Source organism: Trachemys scripta, chromosome 3, assembly GCF_013100865.1.
Source record: "Trachemys scripta elegans isolate TJP31775 chromosome 3, CAS_Tse_1.0, whole genome shotgun sequence".
In the NCBI taxonomy this organism is placed as follows: Eukaryota; Metazoa; Chordata; order Testudines; family Emydidae; genus Trachemys; species Trachemys scripta.
Window position 1 is genome coordinate 140,344,048 of NC_048300.1, and position 17,724 is coordinate 140,361,771.

The following is a 17,724-nucleotide window of genomic DNA, read 5'->3' on the forward strand; positions in this document are numbered from 1 at the left end:
ATAATAGATCAGGTAATCATTCAGGCTTTAACTTCTGCCTCATCTTAATTCTGTGTAACTTTAACTTTAGTTTCTAATTTTTAAGTTGTAACTTTCCAATATGCTTGTTTATGACCATAATGACTGAGAATGTCTTAAGGGGAAAAAAATAGGTAGGGGAAAAACTCTAAATGTTGTGGAATTCTCACTTTTTCATGCCTCCTGTGACTGGTTCTCTGATTTTTAGGTTTGTCTGACCTCTGTTAATATGTTCTGTTTTGCCTAAAAACTTGAATTTTATACACCTCTACCTCAATATAACATTGTCCTCGGGAGCCAAAAAATCTTGCCTCGTTATATTGAACTTGCTTTGATCCACCGGAGTGCTGCTTTACTGCGTTATATCCAAATTCGTGTTCTATCAGGTCGCATTATATTTGGGTAGAGGTGTACTAACAAAGCGTTACCCATTTCATTTTTATTCATTATATAGCCACAGCTCTTTAGACCATTGTCCTAGTGAATGTCTGCTATACAAATGATTATCCTTTCTCCACTGTATGCAAATTTAATAGCATCTCTCAGATCATATTTTCCTAATCCTTGTTTTTGTGTTGACTTTAGATAGTTTCTCTCTAATTGGTGGCTCTTTAAATTTAAAACTTCATAGAGCGAATTCAGCCTCTTTACAATTGTACTTTGCATGTGGAAAGAATTCCTCTCTAGCTTGCCACTGTGTGCGCGCACGTGCATGCGCCATGCACTTGTCTCTATGTAGCTGCATCACAATTCCTAGTCCAACTCAGTTTGTCTGTCACACCAGATTTTTGTAGTTAGTTACTAGGGTGTCCAGACAGCAAGTGTGAAAAATCAGGATAGGGTGGGGGGTTAATAGGAGCCTATTTAAGAAAGACCCAAAAATTGGGACTGTCCCTATAAAATCAGGACATCTGGTCACCCTATTGGTTACTAATGTGCTTTCCCCATTTTTGCTGTCATTTTCTGTAAATGAAGCGCTCCGTGTATATGCAATGCCTAATACAATAGGACCCTGATCTCAGCCGGGGCTCCCAGGTGCTACTGTAATACAAATAATCAGTTTAACAGCATTATTCTCTGTTCTTCCCTCTTGCAAACTAATAGATCTTGTTGCTCCTTAACTGTCTTCTACCTTTTTGTGTCAGCCAGTTAGAGGAAGGGCAGGACAGTAGATTAGCCTAAGTTTCATTTTGAGTGCTATTAAAACTGCTGAGGAGAACAATCAAAGCCTCAAGCCAAATACATAGGTTCTAACTCCCTCCATGTTCCCAAGTTTTGAGGAAGTTCTAATCTGGATCCAGGCTTCGTGGCTTTGACCATCTATATCCACTTGAGTGAGAGTGGCTCAGGTCAGTTAGCAGGAGATCAGCTGAATCTTCCCTTTATATGTACATATGATCAACTCTAATTTCTACCTGCTTGCAGATCTGAACTGGAATGAAGAGGTAAGGGAGAGGAAATTGACTTTAATTTTTGTGTCTTGCAGAGATTTATTCAGTATTTGGCATCTAGAAACACGCTATTCAATCTCAGCAATTTTTTGGACAAAAGTGGTTCACATGGTAAGAATGTGTTCTTCTGTCTGTATTAAACTTCAGCAATAAGATCCTGCTAATATGTCATAGGCCTTGCTAACCTATATTAGTAGAGACTCATTGAAAGCTATGAATTAGGGAGCAGATGAAGCCAAAATGGGGATAATCTATTCTAAAATGTATTTCATTTGACAAATTTACACTTTCTTTACAAGTACAACACTTTGTAAATGTAATGAAGCCATAAGGCTAAGTGAGATGGGGCATTATTCTAAACTTCCCGGCCGGCCGGTTTCTGCAGAACTTAAAATTTTCATTTTGGGGGAAGGGGGAATAATTGAAGCTCCCATACGTCATAATTCAAAACAGAACCTTTCAAATGGGAATAAGGCAGCATATCTTATCCTACTAATCTCTTTATTATGACTGGATGTAATGGAAGTTAGAGATGAAAGTGGCAACTGGTTATATAAATTTTTTTATATATTATCCATCCTGGGAAGTACTCTAAATGAGAAATTGTTCCCTAATGTGTCTTTTCTCATTCAGTCTTAAATCCTCTTAATAAGGAGGACTCCATCACTTATTGTGGAATACTGTTGGAGATGTTCTGTATCTTTCAGAATAGGCTTTGGTTTTCTTATTGTTACACACCAAGGAAGTGAAAAGTCACTTGGTGGGCAAGAGGCAGTTGAGGAGGACAGAGGGGGCCAATCAGGTGTGCGGGAGGGAATGGCAAGTTGGCTTGAGAAAGTGGTTGAACTGTAATTCTACAGTGATTGCTGAACTTTGTAGTGAGGCTTCCTTAATGTATTGCTATTTTTAACCTAAAAGTTTTCTGTGGGTGGAATAAATTCCCTCCTTTTTTTTTTTTTTTTTTTTTTTTTTTAATAGCAGGTAGCTATTAAAGAATTATATGAATGGCTTTAGGAGTTTGTGCAGGAAACAGGAATGCTGGAGTGGTTGCTAGCATCAAAAAGATGTTTCAGCTGTTACCAAAAAGGACACCTCCATAAAGAGAAAAAATTTAGTATTTTGAGTTTTGTTATAGGTTCACACACAGGGCAAGGAATAAAACTAGAGAAGAACATATTTAAATGGTTAAGCTCCATGTGTTTGAATTCCTGCTGATGCGTGGTTTGGAGTAATTCTGCTTTCTATGTTGACACCTTCTGTCCCTCCCTTCCCTCTCCCCCCCGCCACTATTCTTGTCCTCCTTGTTTAGAGGTATCTTAAACTTTAACATTTATAACCTATATATTGTGGTAAACGAGACCCATAATCATAGGGTAATATATAAAATTTGGGGAGCTGTCCAGGGTACACTGTAGTGATGGGCCTGATCTTAGTAAAGATATTAAACCTGCTACTTCAAAATCATTAATGAAACTGGCAGTTGATATTGAATCGGAAGGAGAGGTAAATACTACTGAAGATGGAAATACAGGCAGAAAATAGATGTTCAGCTTGGAGAAAATCCAAAACCTAGTTTCTGTACCTTAGGCTAGGTCTATACTACCCGCCTGAATCGGCGGGTAGAAATCGACCTCTCGGGGATCGATCCCCGAATCGGCGCTCTTACTCCACCAGCGGAGGTGGTAGTAAGTGCCACCGACAGAAAGCCGCAGAAGTCGATTTTGCCACCGTCCTCACAACGGGGTAAGTCGGCTGCGATACGTCAAATTCAGCTACGCTATTCACGTAGCTGAATTTGCGTATCTTAAATCGACTCCCCCCTGTAGTGTAGATGTACCCTTAGAGGGAAATGTGGAAAGATTTATGGGTGATGAGGGATGCCAATTATACCTGATAAGCATGGAGATTTAGCAGCAGAAGAAGGCCAGGGCAGTTTGGAGCTGCATAGACAATGGCATCGCAAGGGGGTCATTGATAGCACAGAGGTAAGCACCATACAGGCTACTAGCTCTCAGTTCTAGTGTTCAGCTGGGGGCATCAGTTTCAGGGAAAGTCCAGCTCCTCTAGCCTTGGAGTCTGGCATTTTAAGTCACTCTGTGGGGATGGTACTTGGACAGCCTGGTCAGCACTAAGAACAGAGAGGCTGGAGCATGCTCAGTGAGGATGGAATCTTCAATTGTTGAGCGGTAACTCTTAATCACCTCTCACTAAATGAAAATTAGAAAATCAAAACTGAGGGGCAACCAAAGCCCTCTCTTTGCCTGGCTTTCCTTTGCAAGCATGTCTTTGGATAGGCTTGAGGCATCGCTTTTGTATATAGGATGAGCAGTCTGGAGTAATGATTCTTTGCATGCCCCTCCCTATTTTGCAACTGATGCTCTTGCCAGTTTTACACAATCTTCCATTTCCAGTGAGGCCAGTCTTTGTTCTAATGTTAGATTGAAATAAAAACTGGCAATCTAGTAGAGAAATATAATCTACCATATTGGAGTAGAACCCTATACTTCAAAGTGTTACAGTAGTGCAATATCAAATACTTGCAAAATCCATCAGTTAAGAGCAAACCTTTGCTGTTTTGTGCTTCACTGATGTGTACCAGTGAGATCTTTTGTACAGTCAGATCTGTCCAGAGTTGATGGCTGCCCACATGCCAGTGTAGGAGTCGGTGTCGTGTCGTTTCTGTCTCTCTTGCTTTTTTCCCCTCTCTTCCCCTTCCCCCCCCCCCACCCTGCCATGACTTCACTGGGCCAGACTATAGACTTCCCTTTGGGACTTGTGATCAATTGGTAAATGCTGTGACTCAAAATAGTTGCTTTGAGTCCATCCTTTATTTTAAACAAACATAATGAACAGAGAAGGGGTTACAACAACAACAAAGCCTATTTACATTAGGGTTGCTAACCTTCCCAGTTTTGCTGGGAGTCTCCCAGAATTGGGCTCGATCTCCTGGAGGCTACGGAAGCCAAACTGGGAGATTTTTAGGCTGCCAAACGTCCGGTAGTCTCCTTGCCTGCCCTGGCCCCATGCCACTCCGCTCCCGGAAGCAACCAGCATGTCCCTGAGCACCAACTCAATAGCTTCCACTGGCCAGTAACTGCAGCCAGTAGGAGCTATGGGAGCGATGCCTGCAGGCAGGGGCAGCATGCAGCGCCCCCTGTCCCCCCCAGGGGCTGCAGGGATGTGCTGGCCGCTTCTAGGAGCAGCATGCAGAGGGGGCAGTGCACGAAGCCCCTTGTCCTCGCTTACCTAGGGTGGCTCCTAGTCGGTGGCACAGCAGAACTAAGGCAGGTTCCACCCTGCAGCGCCTTTGGCCACAGTTCCCAGCCAGTGGGAGCTGTGGAGTCAGCACTCGGGCCACGGGCAGCATGCAGACACACCTGCGCCGCCCCCCCCCTCCCCTGGGGCAGCAAGGATGTGCCAGCCGCTTCTGGGAGCGCGCAGGGCTAGGGCAGGCAGGGGACTTCGCCCCACTGCATGCTGACAGAGAGCTGCCTGAGGTAAGGGCTGCCTAGCCGGAGCCAGCACCCCCTCCCACACCCCAATCTGTTGCCCCAGCCCTGAGCTCTCTCCTGGAGCCTGCACCCTGCAACCCAACTCCCTCCCCCAGCCCTGAGTCCCCTCCAGCACCAAATCTCCCTCCCAGAGTTTGCACCCTGCCCCAGGCTCAGCCCGGAGCCCCCTCCCACACTCCAACCCCCCCAGCCCATAGCTTGTATCCCCTCCCGCACCCCAACCCCTTGCCCAGCCTGGTGAGGGTGGGGGGACCTCAAAGAAAGGGTGAGACCTCAGGAGGGGTGGGGCATGGCAAAGGTATTTGGGTTTGTGTGATTAGACAGTTGGCAATCCTAACTTGCATATTGTCTTACCTAACTGCTTAGGTAGATCTAACTTGCCTCCCTATTGCCGCCACATCCAGGAGTGAAGGGGCAGCATATGTTGAGCAGTCGCTGACTCCTGCTGACTCCCTCTCAAGCTCTTTAATTTTTCCACCTGAAGTACCCCTGAGGCCTCAAGCTGGGACCTTCCACCTCCAACCAGAGTCCTGATTCACACTGGTGGAAGTAGGCTTCAAAGAAATTGACACTTGTTTAAAGTATTAGTGACTGAGTTAGTCCATTGTCTGCCTTCCGGCTGGGCAGCAAAATCACATAGGACCTGAGTTAACTCTCTGCACCTATGTTACAGACCACATGACAGTAATAGGTCTTGTATAGATTGTATGCACCTCTATCTCCCACATTCTTAACAGTAATTTATATTAAGCCAGTTCTTTAGAAGAAAGCAAACTTTTATGGATATCGGCCTTGAAGTTGGTGGTATTATTTACAGTAGGCCTTTGGACACAAGAAGACTTGGACCAAAGAGAAGCATTGGCCCAGGGACTACAGTAGACTCCCAAGTTTCTCCCCTCCAAGCTGGAACCAGATCTGCAGGAGGAGGCCCAGCCTAAAGAGTTAAAAGGACAAAGTCCAAAGTGCAGATATCTACCCAGTACAGAGGAGAACAGGAAAACCCAGAGATAAGGTCTAGACAACAAAATAACTGAGCATAATATTAGAATTTTTTCCCTATTGTTACTGTTTTAGTGTTACTCCTTTAATTGAGCTATCCTACGCACACAGTTTACTCTCAATATGGCAGAGATGAGACAAAAGACCCTTCCTTTTTATTTTGAATTCTGCATGTGGGCATTTGTTCTTGGGTATGAACACTAAATTTTGGATGCCCAAGTGGTTGTTAGTCGGCATGCACACAGCACTTGCTTTTGGGAAGGGGGTGATGTGCTTTCCATAGCTGTAAAAACTAACTTTTCTGTGTACTACGGCTCAGACTGTCATGGCCAGGACACAGGGCCGGCTCTAGGTTTTTTGCTGGCCGCAAAAAAACTCGAGCCGGCCCAACTACTAAGGGCGCTACCGCCCAACCCCCCCCCCCCCCCCCCAAAAAAAAAGGGGGTGGCCGGAATGCCACCCAAGCAAAAAAATACTGCCCCTGGAATTGTCGCCCCAAGCATATACTTTCTTTGCTGGTGCCTAGAGCCGGTCCTGCTAGGACATGACAAAAATACTTCTGGACATTTTTGCTGAAAACTTTGCTATTTAGTTTTATGGACTCTGCTTCTAGTTGCTGGAAGAGGTGGTGTGTGCAGCAGAATTCAAAGAATCAAACTGTGTGTGTGTGGGGGGGAGTGATGGTGCAAGTTCTTGAAGGTGGATATCTTTCATCTACATGAACAATTTGGTGAACACAAACACTGCCTTGAATATTAATTTGAAAATGGTGGTGGTGTCAGGAGAAATATTCAGTATCCAGTGCAGGAATTCAGAAAGGGAAGGGTATGGATTGGTTAGAATGGCAAGAGGTATCTCAGTTGCTAGCTGGATTTTTCCTCCACTGTCACTTGCAATCAATAAATTGCAGTTAGCAGAAATTGTTAGAGTAGCATTGTCGTCAGCGCTGATTTATGATCATAATAACCAGGAAGCTAGCATGGATATTTCATCACAACATGTAAATTATCTAATGGAGTAGACAATCTGAATCTGTGGTGATCTCTTCAGACCAAAGAAACTATAAAGGGATTGCAGTACCATAAATTTTCCTTCTTTTTCTAGTCTTTGGCTAATTTGCGAACTCTGTATATACTTGAAGCTCCATTGGAAATTGGAGCAATTTAATGTAACATGATCCATAACCCTGGGGTTACTAAGACAGCTGGGATCACTTGAGTTCCCTCTTAACATAGGTTTTGCTGTAAGGCAGCATGAACTAACTACACCTTTAAAGCCATGCAATAGTTCTCCCAATATACAAGGACCTTCACAAGCAGCAAATTATCACCTGGTATCAATCTTCCTTTCCCAACTAATTGAAAAGTAATTGCTTTTTGCAAAATTCTCAGTCTTGAACTACATCTGTCCAACCAGTGAAGTTTCAGGCCAAGATATGAAATAAACATATTAAGTTCACCGATGGATGACCTACTCTTGCCCGTTGACTGACTGGGGTAGGACACTTCATCTCCTGTTAGATCTTAGTATTAGGCATGTGGCAATTCTCCGGAAAGGGCCATATATTTGGAGTTGAATGTATCCATCCTACACATACCCACATCACATCATTTGAAAGCTTATTTTATATACATTTAGTTGAGGTATGATGTGGAGCTGTTAAGTACTGCCATAAGCCTGCAAGCTAGATAAAACAGTGGTACCCAAAATGTCACTTTTTGCAAGTTCCAAAAACACTGTAATATGGCTGACTAATTTTTACTGTTTAAATTATTTCAACACCTTAATGTTAATATTGGTCTAAGCTACCAAATGGCAATGTTTTTAAAATTACGTTTTTATTGGCCTTGCATGGGGAAGTTCCCCTGCCACCCCATAATGGAGCTGTTTAGCATGTGGAAAAAATGGTGGTTCTCACTAGTATTGCAAAAACTGAACTAGGAAGAGTCCCAAATTGCTAGACTTTCTTATTGATTCTGATGTGTATGCAGCTTGTATTGCAGATCAAATACTTGCTGGTAAGCAATTCAGCCATTCTCTACATGGCTTGATTTTAGCATTTGAGACCCTGGGTGATCTGAAACTTTTTTTATTCATTGTTAAATGATGTGAGCAGGGAGGAGATACTCATGTAGCTCCAGCATTTTGGCAAATGTTGGCTGACACTCGGAACGTGTTTCAGTTCTTGCAACCTGTCTATTAAAGAGCTCAATGATGCTATAACTCTGTGTATGCTGCTATTGGAGGAATTTCAGGGAGGGTGGTCATGGTATGCCCGGTCTTCTATGTTCAATTGTGGAATCATTTTCTCCAAGTCATACTTTTTAAATGTCCAAGTAGAGCAAGATGGTTATTGGAAACCACACACACACGCCATGCCATGCCATGCCATGCTTCAATATTTCTTTACTGCAAACTGGCCCAACTATGTCAGGTAAATATCAGTCTAATTCTTGATATCCCTGAAGAAGTACAGTGCCTTTGAATGTGTGGTGTGGAATTTTATATGCGTCAGGTTCCTGGATCTTTCAGTGGAATTTGGAGTGACATGGGAACAACTGTCAAAGGCTCAGAGGGCGGAGTGGGACTGTAGGACTGACCAGAAAGAAACTAGCCCTTGTCAGGTGGACTCTCTCCTAACACAACTTGAATATGAAAAAGCTATAAGAACAAGAAGTAGTGAGGACAGAGTCAACAAACAAGTCCTTGCCGCTAAACTGAAGAGGTATGAAGAGCATGTTACAGCTTTTACTAACCATGTCATCAGCAATATTGCAAATCCATTTGACCCTGAATCACATCTAGAGGTTTCTGTCAACATTATTTATTGGACAGCATGTAACATCAGATGTACAAGAGTTTCTACTCAAAATAGCAGATTCTGTAGAAGAACAAATAGAGCAATTTGTGAGAGGTGCACTTGATCCTGATGGGACCCATAGTTTCTTCATTCCAGTCAAGAAGTCTGGCATCAATACCTTGCTGACATAACCAAGAAGACAAATTTTAAGTCTGGCAAGGAAGGGACAATCATAGCAGTCCAGAAATTGTTTTCTGAAGAGCCCTGTTATTGGTGAGAATTTTTCAATGGCAACTGTTCTTAGGCACAGGTCCTATTGGGTGACTGTCTCTCCTATGCTGATGGAACAATGAGAAGAACAGACAAAGCTGAATAGGACATCAGCTGGAAGCTCAAGCTGAAAGAATCCATGAGCTAAGGGTATGTCTACACTACGAAATTAGGTCGAATTTATAGAAGCTGGTTTTATAGAAATCGGTTGTATACAGCCGATTGTGTGTGTTCCCACATAAAATGCTCTAAGTACATGAAGTCGGCGGACCGCATCCACAGTACCGAGGCTAGCGTCGACTTCCGGAGCGTTGCACTATGGGTAGTTATCCCACAGTTCCCGCAGTCTCTGCCCATTGGAATTCTGGGTTGAGATCCCAATGCCTGAATGATGCAAAACATGTCGGGGGGGGGGGGGGGGGGGGTTTCTGGGTACATGTCGTCAGGCACCTCCCGCTTCGTCAGAGCAACGGCAGACAATGAATTCACGCCTTTTTACCTGGGTTACCTGTGCAGACAACATACCACGCCAAGCATGGAGCCCGCTCATCTCAGTCACCATATGTCCTCTGGGTGCCGGCAGACGTGGTGCTGCATTGCTACACAGCAGCAGCTAATTGCCTTTTGGCAGTAGACGGTGCAGTATGACTGGTAGCCTTCATCGGCGATCTGGGTGCTGGCAGACGTGGGGCTGCAGTGCACACAACAGCAGCCCCTTGCTTTTTGGTAGAAGATGGTATATTACGACTGATATCCATAGTCATCGTACTGCAGTGGCTGTCAATCGTGGGCACCTGGGCAGTCTCGACAATGATGGCTATCAGTCGTAGTATGCTATTTTCTGCCAAGCACCCAGAAGATGCTGAAAGCTATCAGTCCTGCTGCACCATCGTCTTCCAGCTTAAGATGTAAAAAATAGATTTGTTCTGTATTCATTTGCTTCCCCCTCCCTCCGTGAAATCAACGGCCTGCTAAACCCAGGGTTTTGAGTTCAATCTTTGGCGGTGGGGGGCATTCTGTGTGACAGTTGTTTTGTGTTTCTCCCTGATGCACAGCCACCTTGGTTGATTTTAATTCCCTGTACCTGTACGCCATGTCATCACTCGCCCCTCCCTCCCTCCATCCGTCAGATACTAGTTTCGTGCCTTTTTTTCAGACCAGATGCCATAGCACTGGGATCATGGAGCCCGCTCAGATCACCGTGGCAATTATGAGCACTATGAACACCACGCGCATTGTCCTGGATTATATGCAGAGCCAGGACATGCCAAAGCAAAACCAGGACCAGCCGAGGAGGCGATTGTAGCGCAGCGACAAGAGTGATGAGGAAATTGATATGGACATAGACCTCTCACAAAGTACAGGCCCCAGCAATGTGGAAATCCTGGTGTTACTGGGGCAGGTTCATGCCGTGGAACGCCGATTCTGGGCCCGGGAAACAAGCACAGACTGGTGGGACCGCATCGTGTTGCAGGTGTTGGACGATTCCTAGTGGCTGCGAGACTTTCGCATGTGTAAGGGCACTTTCATGGAACTTTGACTTGCTTTCCCCTGCCCTGAAGCGCCAGAATACCAGGATGAGAGCAGCCCTCGCAGCTGAGAAGCAAGTGGCGATAGCCCTGTGGAAGCTTGCAACGCCAGACAGCTACCGGTCAGTCGGGAATCAATTTGGAGTGGGCAAATCTACAGTGGGGGCTGCTGTGATCCAAGTAGCCAGGGCAATGAAAGACCTGGTGATATCAAGGGTAGTGACCTGGGAAACGTGCAGGCCATAGTGGATGGCTTTGCTGCAATGAGATTCCCAAACTGTGGTGGGGCCATAGACGTAACCCATATCCCTATCTTAGCACCGGAGCACCAAGCCACCGAGTACATAAACCGCAAGGGGTACTTTTCAATGCTGCTGCAAGCCCTGGTGGATCACAAGGGACGTTTCACCAACATCAACGTGGGATGGCTGGGAAAGGTACATGATGCTCGCGTCTTCAGGCACTCTGGTCTGTTTCGAAAGCTGGAGGAAGGGACTTTCTTCACGGACCAGAAAATAACCGTTGGGGATGTTGAAATGCCTATAGTTATCCTTGGGGACCCAGCCTACCCCTTAATGCCATGGCTCATGAAGCCATACACAGGCAGCCTGGACAGTAGTCAGGACCTGAGCAAGTGTCGAATGGCTGAGCAAGTGCTGAATGGTGGTGGAATGTGCATTTGGACGTTTAAAAGCGCACTGGAGCAGCTTACTGACTCGCTCAGACCTCAGCGAAAAGTATATCCCCATTGTTATTGCTGTTTGCTGTGCGCTCCACAATATCTGTGAGAGTAAGGGGGAGACATTTATGGCGGGGTGGGAGGTTGAGGCACATCGCCTGGCCGCTGATTATGCGCAGCCAGACACCAGGGTGGGTAGAAGAGCACAGCAGGGCGTGGTGCGCATCAGAGAAGCTTTGAAAACGAGTTTTGTGACTGGCCAGGCTACGGCGTGAGACTTCCGTTTGTTTCTCCTTGATGAACCCACCTACCCCACCCTCCCCTCCCCCTTCGAGCACTGCTTGCAGAGGCAATAAAGTCATTGTTACTTCACATTCATGCATTCTTTATTAATTCATCACACAACTAGGGGGATAATTGCCAAGGGAGCCCGGGATGGGTGGGGGAGGAGGGAAGGAAAAGGACACACTGTAGTTTAAAACTTTAACTCTTATTGAAGGCCAGCCTTCTGATGCTCGGGCAATCATCTGGGGTGGAGTGACTGGGTGGCCGGAGGCCCCCTGCACCGTGTTCTTGGGCGTCTGGGTGAGGAGGCTATGGAACTTGGGGAGGAGGGTTGTTGGTTACATAGGGGCTGGAGCATATCAGTTTGCTCCAGCAGCCAGAGCATCGACTCTCGCCTTCTGTCTGCAAGCTGACACCACCTATCATCTTCAGCCCGCCACTTGCTCTGTTCATCCCGCAATTCAGCCCGCCACCTCTCCTCTTGTTCATACTGTGCTTTTCTGTAGTCTGACATTGACTGCCTCCACGCATTCTGCTGTGCTCTTTCAGCGTGGGAGGACATCTGGAGCTCTGTGAACATGTCATCCCGAGTCCGCCGTTTTCTCCTTCCAATCTTCACTAGCCTCTGTGAAGTGCAAACAGTTGCAGCTGGTGGAGGAGAAGAGAGAGGGGGTTAAAAAAGACACATTTTAGAGAACAATGGGTACACTCTTTCACGTTAAATTTTGCTGTTCACATTACACAGCACATGTGCTTTCATTACAAGGTCGCATTTTTCCTCTTATATTGAGGCCCTGCCGGTTTGGTGTGAGAGATCACTCACGCAGTGCCAGGCAACAGATTTCGGCTTGCAGGCAGCCATGGAAAGCCACAGTCTTTTGGCTTTTTTCACCTTTTTAACATGTGGGAATGGTTTCAAACAGTAGCGCCCTCATTTCCCATACCAAGCACCCATTGGGTTAGCCATTTAAAATGGGTTTGCAATGTAAAAGGAGGGGCTGCGGTTCCCGGGTTAACATGCAGTAGAAACCCAACTAACCCTCCTGCCCCCCCCAAATCTCTGGGATGATCACTTCACCCCTCCCCCCCACCGCGTGGCTAACAGCGGGGAACATTTCTGTTCAGCAGAGCAGGAACGGGCACCTCTGAATGTCCCCTTAATAAAATCACCCCATTTCAACCAGGTGACCGTGAATGATATCATTCTCCTGAGGATAACAAAGAGCGATAAGGAATGGATGTTGTCTGCATGCCAGCAAACACCAGGACCATACGCTGCCATGCTTTGTTATGCAATGATTCCAGACTACGTGCTACTGGCCTGGCGTGGTAAAGTGTCCTACCATGGCGGACAGGATAAGGCAGCCCTCCCCAGAAACCTTTTGCAAAGGCTTTGGGAGTACATGAAGGAGAGCTTTCTGGAGATGTCCCTGGAGGATTTCCGCTCCATCCCCATACACGTTAACAGACTTTTCCAGTAGCTGTACTGGCCGCGATTGCCAGGGCAAATTAATCATTAAACACGCTTGCTTTTAAATCATGTGTAATATTTACAAAGGTACACTCACCAGAGGTCCCCGGTGTGCCCTCAGGGTCTGGGAGTATGCCTTGGGTGAGTTTGGGGGTTACTGGCTCCAGGTCCAGGGTGACAAACACATCCTGGCTGTTGGGGAAACCAGTTTCTCCACTTCCTTGCTGCTGTGAGCTATCCACATTATCTTCATCCTCCTCTTCCTCGTACCCCGAACCCTCTTCCCTGTGTGTTTCTCCAGTGATGGAGTCATAGCACCTGGTTGGGGTAGTGGTGGCTGCACCCCCTAGCATGGCATGCAGCTCCGCGTAGAAGCGGCATGTTTGCGACTGTGCCCCGGACCTTCCGTTTGCCTCTCTGGCTTTGTGGTAGGCTTGCCTTAGCTCCTTAATTTTCACGCGGCACTGCTGCGCGTCCCTGTTATGGCCTCTGTCCTTCATGGCCTTGGAGACCTTTTCTAATATTTTGCCATTTCTTTTACTGCTACGGAGTTCAGCTAGCACTGATTCATCTCCCGATATGGCGAGCAGATCCCGTACCTCCGGTTCGGTCCATGCTGGAGCTCTTTTGCGATCCTGGGACTCCATCAGGGTTACCTGTGCTGATGAGCTCTGCGTGGTCACCTGTACTCTCCACGCTGGGCAAACAGGAAATGAAATTCAAAAGTTCGCGGGGCTTTTCCTGTCTACCTGGTCAGTGCATCTGAGTTGAGAGTGTTGTCCAGAGTGGTCACAATGAAGCACTGTGGGATAGCTCCCGGAGGCCAATAACGTTGAATTCCGTCCACACTACCCCAATTCCAACCTGCTAAGGCCGATTTTTATCGCTAATCCCCTTGTCGGTGGTGGAGTAAAGAAACCAGTTTAAAGGGCCTCTTAAGTCGAAAGAAAGGGCTTCGTCGTGTGAACGTGTCCAGGCTTAATTCGATTTAACGCTGTTAAAGTTGACCTAAACTCGTAGCATAGACCAGGCCTAAGAGCATTCAACAAAGAAACCACAGTATACATCAGAGGGGCCATGGCTGGAGACAGATTCCACATATTTGATGAATTGGCTATATTCTTAAAGCAGGTTCTAAGAGGATGTGACAAAACTAATTCTGTAATCAAAGTCTGACAGATATGACAACAATAAATGAGATCTGCAGAAAGAGCAGGGCAGGATATAATGTCTGATGGAAGAAATACAAGGTGATTGGTGTGCCTCCATGGAAAACTTCTAAACATGTCATCCAACAAGCATTTCATAGAGGAGTTTTACAAGTGACTATGGTTCAAAATGCCCAACTGTGCAGGAGCACATCCAGTAAAGACATTTTCTTACTAGAGATGTTTCCAATGGTGAATGGTCAAAAACTACTGACACTTGCTAATGGTTTTCAATTATGGTCACAAGACCAAGTAACATAAAAGCATGTAAATCCACTGATTCAGAACTTTTATTTTTATTTTATATATATATATATATATATATATAAAAATATAAATTTTTTATAGAGCTGACTTCCACATCTAGTCTGGCTTGTGCTGTTGCTTAGCTAGTGAGCAGTGATTCTTGTATGAAGAACTGTTTTTGTTTTGTTTTACTTTTACCTTTATTTGATAGGGTTCAATGAAATTTTCAAAATGAGAATTCTTCCTATGTGTGAAGTGTCACTTTTTCATATGTAAGGCTATGTCTAGTCTCAGTAGATTTTGCATAGAATGTAAATGGTAATTTTAAAATGCAATGTGCCGTTTTTCAGTTTTAGCAAATGGGTAAGTATCTTTATATACAATTACACCAGTCCAGTTTAACAAAATATGTAACTTTGTTTTATTGCAGGATATGATATGTCTACCTTCATAAGGCGTTACAGTAGATACTTGAATGAAAAAGCATTCTCCTACAGACAAATGGCATTTGATTTTGCAAGAGTGAAGAAAGGGTAAGCTGTTTGTTTTACATATTTAAACTTAATTATGATGGGACTTGAGTGAAACCTGACTCTTTGGTTACTAAAATAAATAATTATCTAATGCTTTAATGAAAGGGCCTGGTTTAAGTACTAGTTGAACAGAAAATGAAAGATGCAACTAAATCTAAATATTAAGAAATAATTCAGTTTGTCAAGTAGTGGTAGTCCATACTCCCTCAGTGCAGTCTTTAATAATGTCTTGAGCTGAGATGTGTGAAAACCCCTCAATGCCAACTGGCAGAGGGCCCACCATACTGTAACCCTTATCAGGCCTGACACGCTCACTGATCCCAACACAGTTGTCATAATATGTATCCAAAGATCCCATATGTAAACTGGTGATGTCTGCTCAGAAATGTTGTGTGTGTATAGGTGGGTTGGGTATAAAGAGTTACATATGTATGTTGGGTATATGATCTTGACATGTGGTTTGGAGGCACTGAATGGGTCCAGTCTTCCTTACATAAAGGAATGTGGTATTACCTGTCTGTCTGGATTATAGACAGAGGTCAATGAAAGTACACTTATATGTAAGGTAAATAAAACAGTCCAAGCTAACAAGCTGCAGCTTAGTGAGTATACTGGGGGACAGAGTCTGCATCCCCAGGAAGTTTTCCTGGCTTTTTAGACAGAGATAATGGACATTGGAAAAGATAAGGGGAACAAAAAGGCATTCTAGTTATCTTTCACTTAAGTGACAAAGGGAACCGAACCCTCTGAGCCTGAGAAAGTTGGATCCCCCAGCCTGGCAAGCTAGAGATGATGGTAACTTGGTTTGAGAACTGCTTAAGCAAAGATTGTAACTTGCTAAAATTAAGTTTTAGTCACTAGAAAGTGTTTTTGTTTTCATACCTTGTAACCTTTTTTATCTTAGTATCACTGAAATTGCTATTCTTTGTTGATAAACTTATTCTTAGCTTTACTACAAATTATATCTGTGCTGTTCTAATGAAGTGTATCGAGTGAGTCCTCACCTAACCTAACAGGCTTGTGTTTACATTGTCTTTGGGGAAGTAATGAACTGAATTTCTGTGCATGTCCTGTCTCTCTGTGGACACTTCAGAGACACATGTCTAGGAACTCAGGAATTGGGAGGTCACAGATTTTATTTCTTTAAACCTGCAAGGCAAGGTAAAGACCGGCAGAGTGTCAGAGTTTGCTGGTGAGGCAGACTGACTGGCGTGGTAGGAAGCTGACATACCCTTCTGCCTCAGCAAGAGAGATTTACTGTAGATTAGACTGTAACATAGTGGCTTACAGTTCTGGGTATCCCAAGCCGGGGTGTCACAATAAGTTAGGATGACGAAAGTGAGTAGAAAATCTGTATACAGGAGCTTTCAGTGCAGTGCATGTTGTTGTTTGTTTAAAAGTACTATTGCATGTTTTTCTGCAGGAGAAACTGGAGAGAGTGCTATTGCTTAGTCCTGATGCTAACATATTTGGAAGGCTGTACACCGTTCTTGTAGAAGACTATAGTAAAACAGTTCAAGCGTCACAAGAACTGGAAGATTAGACAGAGTGAAGAAGCTAAATTTTATACTTAAAAAAAAAATTTAATGGAAGGGACGATGGGAAATATTGTCATAGTTCCATTGCAGATGATGACTATGGCAGATAGCAGCGCCCTGAAAGAAATATTTTTATGGTTTAAAAATGTTTTCAAAACTAAAAGCAAACGAGCAGTAGAATAGATTACTAAGAAAAATTGTTAGACCAGCTTGATGAGAATTTGGTGAGAATAATGTTGTAATTAGTCTTTCAAAACATATGGGATTGGATCAAATGAGCCAGCTGGCCTTTTCAGGCCCTACTAAATGTTTGAATTGCATTGTGATAGCTGGCATTTTACCGTGTAGACTGCTTTAAGTCTTGCTTGTTTTTTCTTAATAGTACTTCTTTGAGGCACTTGAACAAAATATTTTTAACCAAGAAAAAGGTCTTAACCTTCAAAAACAACAAAGAGTCTGGTGGCACCTTAAAGACTAACAGATTTATTTGGGCATAAGCTTTTGAGGTTTTTACTCACGAAAGCTTATGCCCAAATAAATCTGTTAGTCTTTAAGGTGCCACCAGACTCTTTGTTGTTTTTGTAGATACAGACTAACACGGCTACCCCCTGATACTTGTCTTAACCTTCAGACACTCTTTAAAAAAAAACTGTTTTATTTTTAGATTTAGTTTGTAGGCTATTTCTACTCAAACTATTCCCTCTTAAACAAGAGCCTTCATAAGGAGGGGCCTTGCAGCTTATCTGGCTCTGGACGAAGGACAGAAGTAAATTCTGGAGCTGAGGCTGTCCACCGAGTGCCCTCTCTCCCCACTCCATCTGTTAACATAGGATGTTCCTGCTAACAGTCTCTAGCTGATCTCAACTGCTGAGTTGGAAAACCTAACAGGATGGCACAGGCATCCAGGACCCAAACTAGAGGGCTTGCTAGATCAAACACAATATCTTGAACGTCTCTCAAACCAACTGGAACTAGCAAGTTTGGTAACAAACAGGCAAGTGTAAACTGATGCACCCCAAAAATACCCACAGTTGTGAGGCACCTCTTCACTGCCTTCCCGTAGCATCAAGGAATCTCATTTGTGCTTGCTATGGATCAGTTCCCTGAAACCAACAGCCTCTAGCAGTGCAAGCACTATTTTCCAGACTTTTCTCTCTCTGTGTAGGTAGCGACAGGTACATACCA

General features: G+C 44.5%; 1 protein-coding gene across 1 annotated transcript in view; it reads left to right on the forward strand.

Annotated features, from left to right (window-relative positions):
* SNAP91 (synaptosome associated protein 91) overlaps nucleotides 1–17,724 on the forward strand; it is a gene marked incomplete in the record, with an annotated part of 150,514 nt that overhangs the window by 44,752 nt on the left and 88,038 nt on the right. Inside the window, 2 exon segments of the mRNA XM_034766114.1 lie at nucleotides 1,505–1,580; nucleotides 14,899–15,001. Of these exon segments, the coding sequence (XP_034622005.1) occupies nucleotides 1,505–1,580; nucleotides 14,899–15,001 (179 nt within the window).